Below are 17399 nucleotides of genomic sequence, written 5' to 3'. Positions count from 1 at the left end.
GAAATGTTGGCAAGTGATTGTAACAAGTGGAGCCATTGTCTCCATCAGGGTATCAAAACCGATGATAGAAGCTGGCTCCTACAGCTTGAGGAGAAAAGAGCCCATAGGAAGCAAGCAACTCCCAACCAAGATACATAGATTTGCAATAACTGCCAAAGATCATGCAAATCTCAGATTGAATTATTCAGTCACATGAGACATTGCAAACCATCTACATCATAGGCTTCAGTTCCCATCGTCTCTCGCAGACAAAAGGATACCAACGTAGCCTCTGTCTCTCCCACACTATCACTCTGTCTCTTTTTTTCTCAGTGATCGGGTAGTTGATATTTAGAACTAGTTTTCTAGTGTGGACAGTCTGCATTAATATATTGTGGCTGTTCTGGGGGAAATCAGTTTCAGGAGGAATCACTAAATTCCTATTTGTAGCATCAGCCTATTACTTTACTTTAACCCCTTGGCTCCAAGCTGGTTGGGAGTTTCTAAATTAGTGCTAGGCCATCTTGTATGAATGCGGGATTAGAAAATCCTGAGAACTCTTATAGCAGGACATTTTAGAACTGCAAATTTTCATAATCCAAGTGTATATGTCTCTCCTGGCACTAGAGAAGGTTGGTATTGCATAGGTGCAGCCATAATTGACACCAGCTCGCAACAGTCCAAGGATTGCGAAATGGGGATATCATTACTTACTTACTTCTAAAAAGTGTTCCTTTGGTAGCCCAAATGTATATAATGCCTAGGATCAAATACATGGAATCGGTAACCATATAAGAGAAAAAATGAGTGGGATCTGTGCATGCTTTTGAAGAAAAAAATAACAATGTTAGGTGAAACTCTTAATGTGCTTCACTGAGAGTGTTACTTAAGTCAGCATTATAGGATCAGACTCATAGAGGTCATTGGAGAGTTCAGACATATTTAATAAAATGTGGGATGTGTATGGAAAACAGTTACAGCCTGAGGGTATCCATATAACTTTTGTAACCATGGTATTTTTTCCTTTGAGATCTCTCAACTCAGCTCCCTCTTTCAATATAAACTGATAGTATATACCAGTAATAATAAAGGTCTCAGGTTTAACATAATGTTTTCTGTTCTCAGTGCTTTTTTTTGGAGACAAAGGACTGATAACCAGGGTTCCAATAATCAATAATAAATCAGTACAAATAATTCTCTCTCTAATCAAATTAACAATGTTGGACTGGTTTCAATTTATTAAATAATTAAAGAGACATTGAATAAGTCAGAAGGATTGGATTTATTAAGATTATTTATTTATTTATTTATTTATTTTATTAATTAGACAGTGCCTGATCCTGCAGTGATCCCAGTCTTGTCTTGGGTCTAATGACCCGTTGACAGCCTTTTTACCATTATACCCCTAGTTTTTTGGATGTCTGCAGTTTCAGGTCCTAGTACTGTAGTTCCCTTTTTCTGACCTGAATTTATCTTGCTTTTCCAGAACTTGGAACTTTCGTAATATTTCATTAATTTCTAGCTGCCTGACCACATATCTATTGCTTACTCACTGTTTGTCTGTTAACAAGTTATTTTACATATGTTCCTATCTCTTTGAGGTTAGTACATTGTTTGCTCAGTTAAACAGAAGGACACTTGGCAAAAGGTTATTATATCTTTCCTCTTAATAGAACTGCAAGCTGATAAATTTCCACTTTTTAACATTCCCACAAGCATTCTGGTCCCTTGGCTCAACTTTGGCTCACAGACCAGCCAGAAGGCCTTACAAGGCTGGCCTACTGGCCCACAGTCCCCACCCTAATACCATAAATGTATTTATGGTATCACTTATCACTTATTTAATTCATGCAAAGCCTATAAACATACTATTATTTACTTATCTACACAACACTACATAAGGATCAACATAAGTTATAAAAGTATTGGCATACAAAGCTTCAGTTTCAATCTTTTCCTCCTCACCCATACATCTTAAGCAGCAAAATAGATTGAACACCATCAAAAGTATAATGAACTACAGTTAAAGCCTTGAAAGTAATTTTTACCCAAGTGTGTGACAACAGGACCTCAAGATCCCTATCTTGGAGTAACTAAGTGAGATCCTCTCTGCCTTTTTCATGCTGTTACTAATTTGTGTAAAATGAGCATTTTTCCAATTAACAAGATTTTCAGGTTTAAAGTTAGTGGAGTGATGTATACATCAAAACCAGGGACCAACTCCTCAATTTCATCCCAGTGGTCAGATTCACTGTTGATTATGGATATCTCACTGGAAATTGGAATGGCGGTTATACTGGTTTGCTCAACCACAGTTCATGTTTATAGGATAAAGCAAAAATTTAGAGTGATGATATCAGATTTATGACTCCCATAAATATATATGAGCATATATATATCGAGCAGGGGGTTGGACTAGATGACCTTCTGGGGTCCCTTCCAACCCTGATATTCTATGATTCTATATGTTTCATGATCAGTAACAACACAGTACTGTCCATCCATGTTATAGGTTACCCTCTCCTCTGGTTGTCTTCACTTGGTTAACCTTACCGGACATGAGACAGCAGAAGCTAACTCATGTCTCACTGAGCTGGTATGTGCTGGCATGGCCACACACCAGAGTGGCAATGTCAAAGACATCACACCTACACAAGTAAAGAACATTTTCAGTAAAAAGTAAATCTTAGGCTATGTCTACACTGCCGGAGCTTACAACAGCACAGCTGTGGTGCTAAAGCCTTGATGCTGTAAGGCACGCAGTGTAGCCACTCTTTGTTGGCAGACGAGAACTCTCCTGCCAACAAAATAAACAAGGGGTGTCAGCTTTGTTGGCGGGAGAGCATTTCCCCCACCCCCGACAAAGCGCTGTCCACACCAGCACTTTTCATCGGCAAAACTTTTGTCAGTCGGGAGTGTTTTAAAGTGCAATGTAGATGTAACTTTAGTTCCTGTCATCACAGAGCTGGTGTTCTATTTTTTCTCTATTGTTATTTATACAGTGCAGAAAATGCGTCAGGCACTTTACAGAACAACTTCAGAAGATGTGATCCCTCACCAGAATGCTTGACAATGTAAATTTAGATTTGTCTCAGTGAGTGAGAGTTAAAAGCAGTAGGAGAAATGGGGTGAGGAAGGACAAGGGTTATAGAAATGAGATCACATGGTTTCTCCGTTTTAGTATGTGTGAGGTCTTGAAGGTTCCATGTGTGTTTCCTAATGTGGATACAATCGTATGCAACATATTTTTTTGTCATGTGAAATATTGGCCTAGAGAGGTAAACTAGGCAAGAGATACTGTGAGCTGAGAACACACGCACACAAACAAAACAGTTATATTTTGTTTTACACTTATGCACAATATGGTATCTAGTATCACAGTAAGCACTGAGAGCCATGTGTTGGATCAGAATGTCCCCAGTTATATCCAGCTGAACCCGTTTAAGTCAATATCACAACACTTGCCTCAGCTAATTAGATGTGCTTAAAATGGGCTAGTGGATAGATCACAGGGCCATGACTCAGAAGATCTGGATTCTATTCCCAGCTCTGCTGCTGGCCCACTGGGTGACCTTAGGCAAGTTGCTTTCCCTCCCTGTACCTGTTTCCTTATCTGTAAAATGATGCTAATGGTACTGACCTCCTTTGCAAAGCCTTTGTGATGTGTGGATGAAAAATGCAACGTAAGAGCTAGGTATTATTAAAATCCAAAGGCCCAGATGTTTCTCTGCATTAGGGCTTCCTTACTTTGTATCACAAGTGCAGAGTGGCTTTGAACACGGTACAGCAGCAGTGCTCAAGTCATGCCAGAATGCTGCTCTGGCACTGGTTTGGCAAGCTGGAACAGTGTTCTGGTACTTTCCATAATTGCAAAGTAACCCAATGATTATTCATGCTAAAAATATTGGATTTTTAAAAAGCTTTTTATTAAGGCAAAGTTACTATTTCCAGAAGAGCCCTTTTTAAAAAATCCTGCATCACAACTCTGCTAATTCTAGCCACTTCCCAGCATCTGTTTATCAAGAGACAATCCGAATCCTATTAGTCTACTTCAGGGGTCGGCAACCTTTGGCACACAGCTCATCAGGGTAATCCGGTGGCAGACCGTGAGACATCTTGTTTACATTGACCGTCCGCAGGCACAGCCCCCTGCAGTTCCCAGTGGCTGTGGTTCGCCATTCCCAGCCAATGGGAGCTGCGGGAATCCGTTAGAAGACTATTGCAGCAAAACATAATATGTCTGCAAATTCTTAGCATATGTAAGGGACAGCTTTCTGAGTCAGAAAGTTGAAGAAGCAACTAGGGGCTCACACATTTTGGATCTGGTGTTGACCAACAGCGATGAATTAGTTGAGAACATGAAGCTGGTCAGGAACTTGGCAGGAAGTGTTCATGATCTGATAGAATTCAAGATCCTATGAAAAGGAGGACATGAGAACAGAAAAAGAAGGACGCTGGACTTCAGAAAGGTGGGTTTCAACCAACTAAGAGAAATAGTAGGCAAGGTCCAAGGAAAGACCAATTAGAAAGAAAAGGAGTTGATGAGGGCCTCCAGTTCTTAAAAGATATAATACTAAATGTTCAACATCAAGCTATTTCCGATGCAGAGGAAAGATAAGAAGAGCCACAGCAGGCCACTGTGGCTGCACAAGGAGCTTTTTACCTATCTAAAAACCAAAAGGAATACATACAGGAAATGGAAGGAGGGACATGACACCAAGGAAGTATACATGGGAAAAGCGTGAGCCTGCTACTAACATTCCAGGTACTGGTCTGTGAAGGTACCTCCCCAGCTTGTACAGAGCAGAACATTAATGTATTTTGCCTTTAACAAGTTTCTAATGCCAAAGCTTACTTCAGTTTTGTAAAGTGCTACGAGATACTTAGCATAAGTAAACAGGATTATAAAAAGACAGGCCAAGTTAGGACATGTAACTGCTGGAAATGTATACAATATAATGTTATATTGTTATTATGTGCTTCATGCATATTAATATATGTGATTGTGATTGATATATAATTAGCCCAGCATATATTGATCAACAGGTCCAACACCTGTCGCTTGTATTATCAAGGCAACATCTTTGACAAATTAATACATGAAACAGTGGTGAGGACACTTATAGATGGTTTATATATGATTTCTAGTGCTTTAATAAACTGTCTAAGCAGCAATACATGATTAACGCAACTAAAACTAATTTCCTTGTAATACAAACAAGGCTTTAAATGCAAGTTCTATCCTAGTTTGGGAAATTAGTATTTTAAGATCCCTATTATTGCTAAGGTCATTTAAGGCTTCTTTTGCCTTGCACATGTTATTGCTAATTTGAATAATGTGAGTGACTTTTTAAATTTAAGGTTAGTGGGTCAATATGCATGTTAAAAACTGGTGATTTTTTTTTTAATTTTATCATGATACTGGGGTTCACTTTAGGTCAAGGATTCACTTCAAAAAAATGGGATAGACATTATTATAGTGTGTTCCACAGTACTATGTCTGTGAGAATTAACACAAAAATTGGGAGCAATTGCCTTCTGTTGGAATTCTGCATGCATAGCACTTTCAGGATCAGGCCCCTTCTTGCCAGATTTGTTATGTATAAATGTATTAAATGTATAAAAAGCACAGAATCATAGGGCTGGAAGGGACTTTGAGCAGACATCTAGTCCTGTCCTCTGTGCTGAGACAGGACCAAGTATACCTAGACCATCCCGTTTATCTAAGCTGTTCTTAAAAACCTCCAATGATGTGGATTCCGCAACCTCCCTTGGAAACCTATTTCAGTGCTTAAATATCCTTATACTTAGAAAGTTTTTCCTAATATCTAACGTAAACCTCCCTTGCTGCAATTAAGCCAGTTACCTCTTGTCCTCCCTTCAGAGGGCATGGACAACAATTGATCTCTATTTTCTTAACGTATTTGAAGATGGTTTTCCGGTCTCCCCATAGTCTTCTTTTCTCAAGACTAAACGTGCCCAATTTTTTTAACTTTTCCTCGTGGGTATGATTTTCGAAGCCTTTAATCATTTGTGTTGTTCTCTGGACTTTCTCCAATTTGTCCACATCTTTCTTAAAGCGTGGCGCTCAGAACTGGACGCAGAATATTGGTCTTTTTTGCAACTGCATCACATTGTTGACTCTCATTCATTTTTTTAATGATTATAACCCCCAGATCATTATCAGAAGTACTACTGCTGTCTGTACTATTGCCTAGCCACTTATTCCCCAGTTTGTAGTTTTCCTTTCTAAGTTTACTACTTTGCACTTGTCTGTAGTGAATTTCATCTTGTTGATTTCAGACCAATCCATCAATTTGTCAAGATCATTTTGAATTCTACTCCTCCTCCTCCAAAGTGCTAGTAACCCCTCACAGCTTGGTGTTGTCCACAAATATTATAAGCATATTCTCCACATCATTATCCAAGTAAACCCCCCTAGATATGTCCCCGCAGTCTGATAGCAAACCATTGATAACTACTCTTTAAGTACAGTCTGTCAGCTCATTTTGCACCCACGTTATAGTCATTTCATCTAGACCACATTTCCATAGTTTGTTTATGAGACTGTCATGTGGGACTGTGTCAAAAGCCTTACTAAAATTAAGAAATATTACATCTACAGGTTCCTCCCATCCACTAGGTCAATAACCCTGTCAAAGAAGGAAATTAGTTTGATTTGGCATGATTTGTTCTTGGCAAATCCATGTTGGCTATTACTCATAACCATTTTGTCCTCTAGGTGCTTGCAAACTGATTGTTTAATAATTCGTTCCAGTTCTTTCAAGGTATCTAAGCTAGGCTGACTATTCTGTCATTCCCCGGGACCTCTTTGTTCCTCTTTTTAAAGTTAGGGACTATGTTTGCCCCCTCCATACCTCTGAGACCTCACTCATCCTCTAGGAGTCCTCAGAGATAATTGCTGATGGTTCTGAGATTGCTTCAGCTAGTTCCTTAAGTACCATAGGATGAATTTCATAAGGCCCTGTTAATTTGAATACATCTAATTTACCTAAATACTATATGACCTATTCTTTCACTATTTTGCTTTTCTGTGTCTTCTTCCTTGTTATTAATATTAATTGTGTTAAATATCAGGTTACAATTTACCTTTTTAGAGAAGACTGAAGCAAAAATAGGCATTAGCCTTGTTTCTGTCATCCATTATTAGCTCTCCTTCCCCGATAAGTAGAGAGCCTACACTTTCCTTATCTTTCCCTTGCTCCAAATGTATTTATAGAACTACTTCTTAATTGCTTTTTATGACCTTTGTTAGGTGTAGTGCATTTTGTGCCTTAGCTTTTCTGATTTTGTCCCTACGTGCTTGTACTATGGTGCTTGTGCTTTGGTACTCCTCCTTAGCAATTTGTCCATGTTTTCATTTTTTTGCATGACACCTTTTTGATTTTCAGATCATTAAAGAATTCCTGATGGAGCCACATTGGCCTCTTACTATTCTTCTGATCTTTCCTTTGCATCAGAATTGTTTGCTGTTGTACCTTTAATATTGTCTCTTTGAGAAATTGCCAGCTCTCCTGAACTCCTTTTTCCCTTAGATTTTCTTCCTATGGGACCTTACCTCCCAGTTCTCTGAGTTTGTTAAAGTCTGCTTTTTTGAAGTCCATTTTCCTTATTCAGCTAATTTCACTCCCTCCTTTCCTTAGGATCATGAAATCTGTAATTTCATGATCACTTTTACCCAACTTGCCTTCAAATTCTCAACCAATTTGTCCCAGTTAGTCAGAACCAACTCTAAAATGGCTGTCCCCCTGAAACAAAATGTTGTCCCCAATACATTCCAAGAACTTGCCATATTTTTGTGTTTTGCCATATTACTTGTCAGAATCCTTTTTCTACTATTAATTTATACCATTGTATAGGGGGGTAATATATTGTAAGAAGTTATTTTTTCTGTTCTTTCTTTAACAGGATTGGGAATTTCCACATTTCATGGGTGATGTTGATGTAAATCTTCCTGGCTTGCCATATGCACATCTGCAGTTCAAACTACCTTACTTCCAAAAGATCTTCAAGGAAGAATATCACATACATATAACAGGTACGTAATCTTATACGTGGTGATAGCTATCTCACATGGTACTCTTTTCTGCTGGGATGAGTCTGTTGACCATATGATTTTTACCCAGATTATGTTTTTTCTTCAAAATAACCCATTAGTGAAGAGAACAAGAATATATATTCCATGAACCAAACAGGCCTACAATTCTTCAAGGAGTTCACAACTTCTTGTGCCATTAAATACTACCTATCGTTGAAGCAGAAATCATATTTATCTGAGATGATTCTCCTAAAGAATCTTATTACATTTTCAGATCTGTTCCGCTTTCAGATTGCTTCAGTATGATTTTTTATTATATTCTTTCTTAACTCCAGTCTTTCTCATCCAGGAAAGATTATCTAGAGCTACACTTTTATCAGTCCTGTAACCAGAAGCAGACAGCAGAGTGATCACAAATCAAAATGGGTTGTAGATGTTCTAAAGCATGGCAAATTTAGAAATAAAAGACCCAATCCTAACGTATGACTGAGTCATGTTCAGTGTAAGAGCCATGAGGGCAAAGGGGGCTGTAAGATGTGGGCTGAAGGGTACTAGTATGCGTCCTGAGGATGGGTAGTTTAAACTTGGTACCATGGGCAAGTAGTAGAAACCATGGTAGCAGACAGTAATATCCAGAAGTAAAGTGTAAGTGAAGGGGCCAATGATAGAGCCATGTGGGATTCCCATATAGAAGGAGAAAGAGCCATTAAAGAATATGCCTAAGGTGAGGTCAGAGAGAAAGTAAATGAACCATGAGAGGACAGGGTCACAAAAGGCAAGGGAAAAGAAGTTGCCAAGAAGGAGGGATTGATGAACAGTACTGAAGGTCGAGGAGGATGGAACTGAGCACCTATTGCTAAGACAGGAGGACATTTTGTGAGACTTTGGAGATGGCATTTTCAGTGAAACAGAAATCTGACTGGAGTGGAGCTAGACATGAGCTAGAGTAGGATTTCTCAAATGCGACCACTGTGGCCGCATGCAGCCACCAGGGGTTTTTTTTTTGCGGCCACAGCCTCCTGGGCCAGCAGCCCCTCTCCCTCCCTGGTGCTCCTGGTGCTCCTGGGGGCACAGCCTTGGTGTTGTTTGCAGGGGCCTCCAGAAGGGGTTGGGCCCTGCCCCTCCTCTGGAGACACCCAGGGCACAACACTGGAGGAGCAGGCAGCCGGTGAGTTTCCCACCTTCCCAGGGGCAATGGGGCTCAGGCTTTGGGCTTCAGCCCTTGGGTGGTGGGGCTTCAGGCTCTGCCCTCCTGCTGCCTCCCCTGGCTACCCACTCACCCCCATCGCCCCTGGCCCCCGCTGCCTCTCCCGATTCCTCATCTAGGGCTTAATTTGTCCCCAGATTTGCTGGGGCTAAGTCTGTTGTGAAAAGTGGTACTTGTATGTTTAATATCACTTTTCACAGCAGACTTACTAGCTAGAAATAAATAAGTTACAATGATTTGGACATGTATATGTGCATATTTATTTGTTTTTCCTAAAGCTAATTAAGTATTTTAGGAAAAGGTGTGAGAATGGCCACCAGCAAGAGTTGGTGGCCGCACTCTGAGACCACCAAATAATTTGTCTTGAGAACCCCCTGAGCTTAGGTGACCATAAAATATCAGGACACATTGGGGTGCTGTCAGCCCCACCCACAGTCCACCCCTGCTCCTTCCAAGCTCCACCCCCACTCTGCCCCAGGTCCAGGTCCCGCCCCCTCCCCACTTGGGCCCCCCCCACCCCCAGCCACCGAGCCCTTCCTCATCCCCTGGCCCACCGCTGGCTTGCTGCATCCCTCCTCAGTCCCCCACCCACTGCTTGCCTCTTAGAATCATAGAATCATAGAATATCAGGGTTGGAAGGGACCTCAGGAAGCCATCTAGTCCAACCCCCTGCTCAAAAGCAGTACCAATCCGCAATTAAATCATCCCAGCCAGGGCTTTGTCAAGCCTGACCTTAAAAACTTCTAAGGAAGGAGATTCCACCACCTCCTTAGGCAACGCATTCCAGTGTTTCACCACCCTCCTAGTGAAAAAGTTTTTCCTAATATCCAACCTAAACCTCCCGCACTGCAACTTGAGACCATTACTCCTTGTCCTGTCCTCTTCTACCACTGAGAATAGTCTAGAACCATCCTCTCTGGAACCACCTCTCAGGTAGTTGAAAGCAGCTATCAAATCCCCCCTCATTCTTCTCTTCTGCAGACTAAACAATCCCAGTTCCCTCAGCCTCTCCTCATAAGTCATGTGTTCTAGACCCCTAATCATTTTTGTTGCCCTTCACTGGACTCTTTCCAATTTATCCACATCCTTCTTGTAGTGTGGGGCCCAAAACTGGACACAGTACTCCAGATGAGGCCTCACCAATGTCGAATAGAGGGATCTTCACCCTCCCCATCCGCTGCTGACTCTCTGCTCGTCTTTTCACACCCCTGCCCACCGCTCACCTCTTCACCCCCTTGCTTGCCACTCACCTACTATGGCGCCGACTTTCCCTCTTCCTGGTGGGTGCTTGCCCGGCCCCCGCCTCTTCCTGCCCTTGCTCTGCCCTTGCCCTGCCCCATTCCACCCCCTTCCCACAAGTCCCCGCCCCTCCCCTGCCTCTTTCCATCTTCCTCCCCTGAGTGCCTGAATGCCCTCTCCTCCCCTCCCTCCCGGAAAGTCCCAAGTGCCTCCAAACAGCTGTTAGGTGGCAGGGGCGCGGAAGTGCTGGGAGGGAGGGGGAGGAGCGGGGACGCGGCGTGCTGCGGGGTGGAGAAGGAGGCAAGGAGTGGGGAGGTTGGCTGCTGGTGGGTGCAGCGCACCTGCTAATTTTTCCCCATGGGTACTCCAGCCCTGGAGCACCTATGGAGTCAGCACCTGCCTCCCACTCACCTCCTAATCTGAATATCGGGACAAATGGGGTCCCAATCATACATTGATCAGGACGTGGGACAAAGGGTTAAATATCAGGACAGTCCCAATTTTATCAGGACATCTGGTCACCCTACTTGAGCTAGAGGCAAGGAAATCAGTGCAGCAGTTGTAAATTGCTCACTGAAAAGGAGAAGGGAGATGGGCTGGTAGTAGGAAAGACAGATGGAGGGAAAGGGGTGTTTTTGGAGGTTATGTTATTTGGGGTATGTCTTAAAACTGAGAGAAAAGAGACAAAAGAGATAATAGGTAAGAGTACGGCAAGAGAGGCCAGTAACAGTGAAGGGATAGAGACAAAGGGATTTCAGGAGGGATTGGAAATTAGGAGCATGTGTGTGTGAACTAAACTAAAGACTAAATACTCAACTAAAGACTAAATACAGATTAAAGGAAGAGAAAATAGAGAGAGGGGAGGGGCAAAAGTGTACGTGAAGGGAGTACATAAATCTTCTCTTTGAAGTCAGTAAAGTCTTGGGTAGAGAGAGAAAGGAGAGGAAGAGAGAGCTCAAGGAAGGTATCAAAAGTAGCAGATGTATGACATGGGTTGTGGGTATGGGATTCAAGATCAGTGGAGAAGTCCTGGTGTTTTGTGAGGAGGCAGTACTGAAGATGGAGAACATGAATTTGCTGTGGCACATACGCACAAGGTCCTTAGATTTCATCCAGACCTGTTAACTATTGTTTGAGCAGGAGACAAGGAAATGGATGGGAGTGTGAACCGTGGCTGATGGTTGGTGGGGGAGACTGTGCAGTGACAGAAGGAGACAAAGGAATTATGGGTAGTACAGAGTGTAGATGACAAAACAATGAATGGAAGAAGAGGAAATAAAGGGCAAAGAAGATTGACTCAGGGATGCAGAGAAGTCAGGGGTATTGATGGTTGAAGGCTGTGCAAGAGAAGGGAGAATGAGCAACATTAAAGAAAATAAGGTAGTGACGAAAAGAAACTACAACAGTTGAAAGATTTCCTTTAACTACTGTCTGTGCCGCTGTTTGAAAACAGACCCGCTAAGGGAAACGGATACCTATGCATTATAGAGTTCTCTGCAGAAAGAAATGGAGGCCTCTTTGATTTTTTGGAGAGGAGGCACTCTTGAATGAGAATGAGCTTATGAATAAGGACTGAGGAATATTTTCTCTCTTGGCTCAGAATTAATAAGACCCATTTATTAGATTTACTAGACAAATCAATCCATTTGAGTGCATGTCACATACCCTGGATACTGAGTGCTTGTTTTATCTTAGTGCTTCGCCACCCTTCAGGATATCTAAAAGCAGCTGTTAACATAGATGGCATGAGAACCTTCCTTTGGGTGGGTGTTTTACCTGGTCCATCTGTTCTTGCCGTCAGCTCTCCATCATCTTACAGCATTTTCAAGCTCTAGTTACTGTGTGCAGATATAGCAATTCTCAATTCAAATCAAGGAGCTAATGAAAAAATCAGGAATAACCAATTAAAATATTTTAGACAGTAGCCTAATAAGAATGCCTAATTCGAACATATCTTTTTTGGAAAAGAAATTCCCTTTTTTGTTAATAATAATGGTCAAGTAGAGGAGTCTAGGGATGGCAACAATGTTTAGTTTAGTATAGGGAGAAGCTCAAGCTGCAAAATTGTGATCTGGACCCAGACATCCAGACTCTGAATATTGTCCACCCCTGAGGTCTTGACCTGGGTTCAGATTTTGATCCCTAGTCAGATTTGATGTGGGTGAGCTGGTTTGCATAGCATCCCCAGTGTAATCTGTTAATAAAACCAGCCTAGTGAAAGAGCATGCACATGTAAGGGTAGTTCTGTACTGGCACAGACCTGGCTGCCACTAGCAGAACAGGGAAAAGGGGGCGTGACTGGAGAAAAGGAGGCATTGTTGGGCTGCTCCTTTGCCCCCCCCGGTTACTGGGCTGCTCCTCTGGCCCTGAGGCTGTTGCAAGTCAGCCTAAATTAGAGCAGCATGAAGAACAGGTAAGTGCAAAGGGTTGCTTAACCACTTTTTCTCTGCTATGCTCAGTGTATTTTTGCTCTGTTCAGTGCGGCTTGAAGGTTTTGTGGTTACAATTCTCATGATTTTATCAAAAAGAAAAGGAGTACTTGTGGCACCTTAGAGACTAACCAATTTATTTGAGCATGAGCTTTCGTGAGCTACAGCTCACTTCATCAGATGTTTACCGTGGAAACTGCAGCAGACTTTATATACACACAGAAATCATGAAACAATACCTCCTCCCACCCCACTGTCCTGCTGGTAATAGCTTATCTAAAGTGATCAACAGGTGGGATTTGTGCTGGAAATGGCCCACCTGTTGATCACTTTAGATAAGCTATTACCAGCAGGACAGTGGGGTGGGAGGAGGTATTGTTTCATGATTTCTGTGTGTATATAAAGTCTGCTGCAGTTTCCACGGTAAACATCTGATGAAGTGAGCTGTAGCTCACGAAAGCTCATGCTCAAATAAATTGGTTAGTCTCTAAGGTGCCACAAGTACTCCTTTTCTTTTTGCGAATACAGACTAACACGGCTGTTCCTCTGAAACCTGTCATGATTTTATCATAAATCTTGTGTTATTTGGTGTTTTTCTTGGAGCCTGGAGTCATGTGATTGCACAAGAATCTCAGCGTCCATTTAAAAAAATAACTTCATGGCTGCAGAGAAAAGCTTTAAAGTGCTACTTGGGTGCACCCCAAAGGCTCAAAAAACCCCGACCCCCCACCAAACAAACCCAGGAGACAAATACAAAGAACCCTCAATGTATTGTTTTTAAGCCAATCTCATGATTTTTTAACCTTTTGGAGTTGGCAATACGGCAGAATTAACATCTTCTGGCCCTAGTTCTCATGCTTTAGTTAATTGTCATTTTTTATAAAAAAAAAATCTTTTTTTCCTGGAAAGACAGTATTGCTTCCTGCTTTAATTCTTTTGTACCTAGGAATCCTAGTGTGTGTTTAGTCCATGTTAAATATTTTTATCCTGTTTTCATACTTGCTTTTATCTCTGAGTATCAGAAAGAGCTTGAATTTTTGCATCTGCTTAAATCATCTGGATTTCCTTTGACAAATGGTTCACTGCAGTGTATGTGCTTTCCTTCCTGGGCTGCAGTTTACGAAAATATACAGTGTAGCCTAGTTTCTACAGTACCCAGGGAAATCTGTACTACTTAAAAGTAAATGTTGTTACTGAACCTTCGTATTCTTTCGTTGTTAAAAATGCATCTAGAGGCCAGGGTGGTATTTTTAATACCAACATATTATTCTACCACACAGGAGATCCAGAGTCTTGAGCTACCCAAACTCTGTGGATAGGGTTCAAGTTGGAAATGCTGTGTGTCAAGTGTCAAAACAAAGGGGTGTGGGGAGATTGGGCTCACTATTAACTAAGCCTCCTTATTGGGCAGTTTTTGGAGAGGCCTTAACGCTTATCTCAGAAAGGACTGGGAAATCCAGCCAGCGGAGAAAGTGTCTCAGTGGTGGTTGTCATCTAAATGGCAAGGATGGCTTGTGGAGGTAACCCAAAAGTAGCATGTCTAGGTCCAGGATGAGCACTGTCTGCACAGAGATGCCTGAGGGAGCCTGTAGGCAAAAATAGAACAGTTAGAGGCAAAAACAAAGCAGTCCGGGCACACAAGATCTGAGAGAAATCTCAGAGGGTTTCCTGTTTGGTTCAGCTGTGCACAGTATGTGTGTATGCATTTATCGAATAACACCAGCAAACAGCAAAGCACGCAGCTACCCGAGTGCATTACAGAGACGTGTGAGCATTTTTATCCACACATTACACGTGGGGAAACTGAGACAAAAGAGGTTATGGCCAATATTTCTGAAGTAGACTCTGGTTTTGGATGCCTAACTTGAGGCTGCTTGAGAGTGATTTTAATACGCGCAGCCACAATTCCATTGGCCTCAGTGGGAACTGTGGGTCCCCAGCTACACCTGGGACAGGCTTTCAGGAGCGCTCTGACAAGCTGGACCCACCAGAACAAAGGCACCTCAAATCAGAGGCCAGTTTTGAAGGTTTTGGGCTGAGTGCCTTGCCCAGATCACACAGCAAGTCAGTGTCATTGGGATTGCAACCCAGGTGTCTGACACCCAACTCCTGGGTGTACATACACATATGCCTTTGGAGACCTTTTAAAAGTGGACATAATTCAGTATTTAGTGGACAAAAGTAGGTGCAATGCTGGAAAGGGTAAAATGAAAAATCCCTACTTTAATTGTGAGAGCAAATTCTAAGATAAAAGGTCCCCTCATTTTAAATATAGATATCCAGGAATATATTCTAGACTGAGGACTCAACCTTTGGATCCACTTGGGTCCCTTTGTGCTATTTTTCTGGTATAAAGGAGAAATCTGGGTAGGTGGGAATCCCCATGTCACTCTAGTGGGAATCCCCAGGTAGTTTAGAGCCACTCATAGTTCTTGTGTGTACAACACATTGTTTCCATTTAATTTACCAAACTGGCTCATCATATGACCCACACAGTCATACCTAATGACATCAAGACATTAAAACAAACAAGCAAAAGAAAGAAAAAGAAACACAAAACGGGTGTTTGTGGTGTTTTGGTCCCAGCAGGAAGGAATATCGTCTTAATCTAAGTTGTGCTGTCATTTGTTTGGCTGATTAAAGACATGTTGGTTGATGTAGTAACTTTTAAAATTAATTAGCCTGTTATTTTATTACTTTTCATCAGCTACAAAAACAAAATTGCCTTGACAATCGCAGTTTTGAAAATCAATGTTTCATTACACCACCGAAATATAAAAGAACTAATCTGCTAAAAACTTTGAAGTGAATGCAACATCATTAGAAGAGATAGTGATATAACTTTATTAGAAAAGGGAAATAATAGATGGATTACTACCACAGCTCCATGCAGAGATACATTACACTTTCTCTGTGAAATAACAGGGGCATATAGCTAATGTAAAAATACAAAGTTTCTTGTTTTCATTGACTGATAGCTTTAAAAAACACCTTTCAATTAAAAGATTTGTTCATATATAATGTCCACATCTAGCAAAGGCCCTACGCACTTGCTTAACTTCAAACACAGGGGTAGTCCCAGAGATTTCAATGGGATGTATGTTTCAAGGATGTATTCAGAGTAGCAGCGTGTTAGTCTGTATTCGCAGAAAGAAAAGGAGGACTTGTGGCACCTTAGAGACTAACAAATGTATTAGAGCATAAGCTTTTGTGGGCTACAGCTCACTTCATCAGATGCATTCAGTGGAAAATACAGTGGGGAGATTTTATATACACAGAGAACATGAAACAATGGGTCATGAAACAGTCTCTACGTAAAAGAATAAATGGACACAAATCAGACGTCAAGAATTATAACATTCAAAAACCAGTTGGAGAACACTTCAGATTCTTGACGTCTGATTTGTGTCCATTTATTCTTTTACATAGAGACTGTCCGGTTTGGCCAATGTACATGGCAGAGGGGCATTGCTGGCACATGATGGCATGTATGACATTGGTAGATGCGCAGGTGAATGAGCCTCTGATAGTGTGGCTGATGTGATTAGGCCCTATGATGGTGTCCCCTGAATAGATATGTGGACACAGTTGGCAACGGGCTTATAAAATTCAAAAACCAGTCGGAGAACACTTCAATCTCTTTGGTCACTCCATTACAGACCTAAAAGTGGCAATTCTTCAACAAAAAAACTTGAAAAACAGACTCCAACGAGAGAATGCTGAACTGGAATTAATTTGCAAACTGGATACAATTAACTTAGGCTTGAATAGCGACTAGGAGTGGATGGGTCATTACACAAAGTAAAACTTTTTCCCCTTGTTTATTTCTCCTCCTACTGTTCTTGTAAAGTGCTGGAAATGGCCCACCTTGATTTATCACTACAAAAGGTTCCCTCCCCCACATCTCCGCTCTCCTGCTGGTAATAGCTCACCTTTCCTGGTCACTCTTGTTACACTCTGTATGGTAACACCCATTGTTTCATGTTCTCTGTGTATATAAAATCTCCCCACTATATTTTCCACTGAATGCAACTGATGAAGTGAGCTGTAGCTCTCAAAAGCTTATGCTCTAATAAATTTGTTAGTCTCTAAGGTGCCACAAGTCCTCCTTTTCTTTTGTCAAGGATGTATGTTTACATCCTTTGCTGGACCAGCAACTAAATGTTTGCCCATTTCCCGAATGTATGTTAGGTGTTTTGTTTTGACTGCTGCTTTCACCCTTGAGTGCAGCACTGAGTATAATACTACATACAACAGCTTCCACATGAGGAGTAGAAAGAGTGGGACTGTTCAGCTTGGAAAAGCAGTGACTGAGGGAGGGAGATGATAGAGGGCTATAAAATTGTGAATGGTATGGGAAAAGTGAATAGGGAAAGGTTTACCTCACGCACAGACTAGGGGTCACCCAATGAAATGAATAGGCAGCAGATTTAAATCTAACATAAGGAAATACTTCACACAACGCACAGTCAACCTGTGGAAGGCA

The 17399-nt window shown here is 41.6% G+C and overlaps 1 protein-coding gene across 7 annotated transcripts in view; it reads left to right on the top strand.

The window, feature by feature from the left end:
• Positions 1 to 17399, top strand: part of TMEM117 (transmembrane protein 117) — a 359218-nt gene that overhangs the window by 291202 nt on the left and 50617 nt on the right. For 6 of the 7 annotated variants that reach the window (XM_073328006.1, XM_073328001.1, XM_073328003.1 and 3 more), the window contains exon 7: positions 7909 to 8038. In XM_073328006.1, coding sequence (XP_073184107.1) covers positions 7909 to 8038 — 130 coding nt within the window. Of the gene's footprint in view, positions 1 to 7908; positions 8039 to 17399 lie in introns of those variants that run through there. The other variant, XR_012156789.1, reaches the window with a different exon arrangement.

Source organism: Lepidochelys kempii, chromosome 1 (assembly GCF_965140265.1).
Source record: "Lepidochelys kempii isolate rLepKem1 chromosome 1, rLepKem1.hap2, whole genome shotgun sequence".
NCBI lineage: Eukaryota > Metazoa > Chordata > Testudines > Cheloniidae > Lepidochelys > Lepidochelys kempii.
Note: the sequence above shows the minus strand (reverse complement) of the source record. Positions and strands in the feature narration are given on the sequence as shown.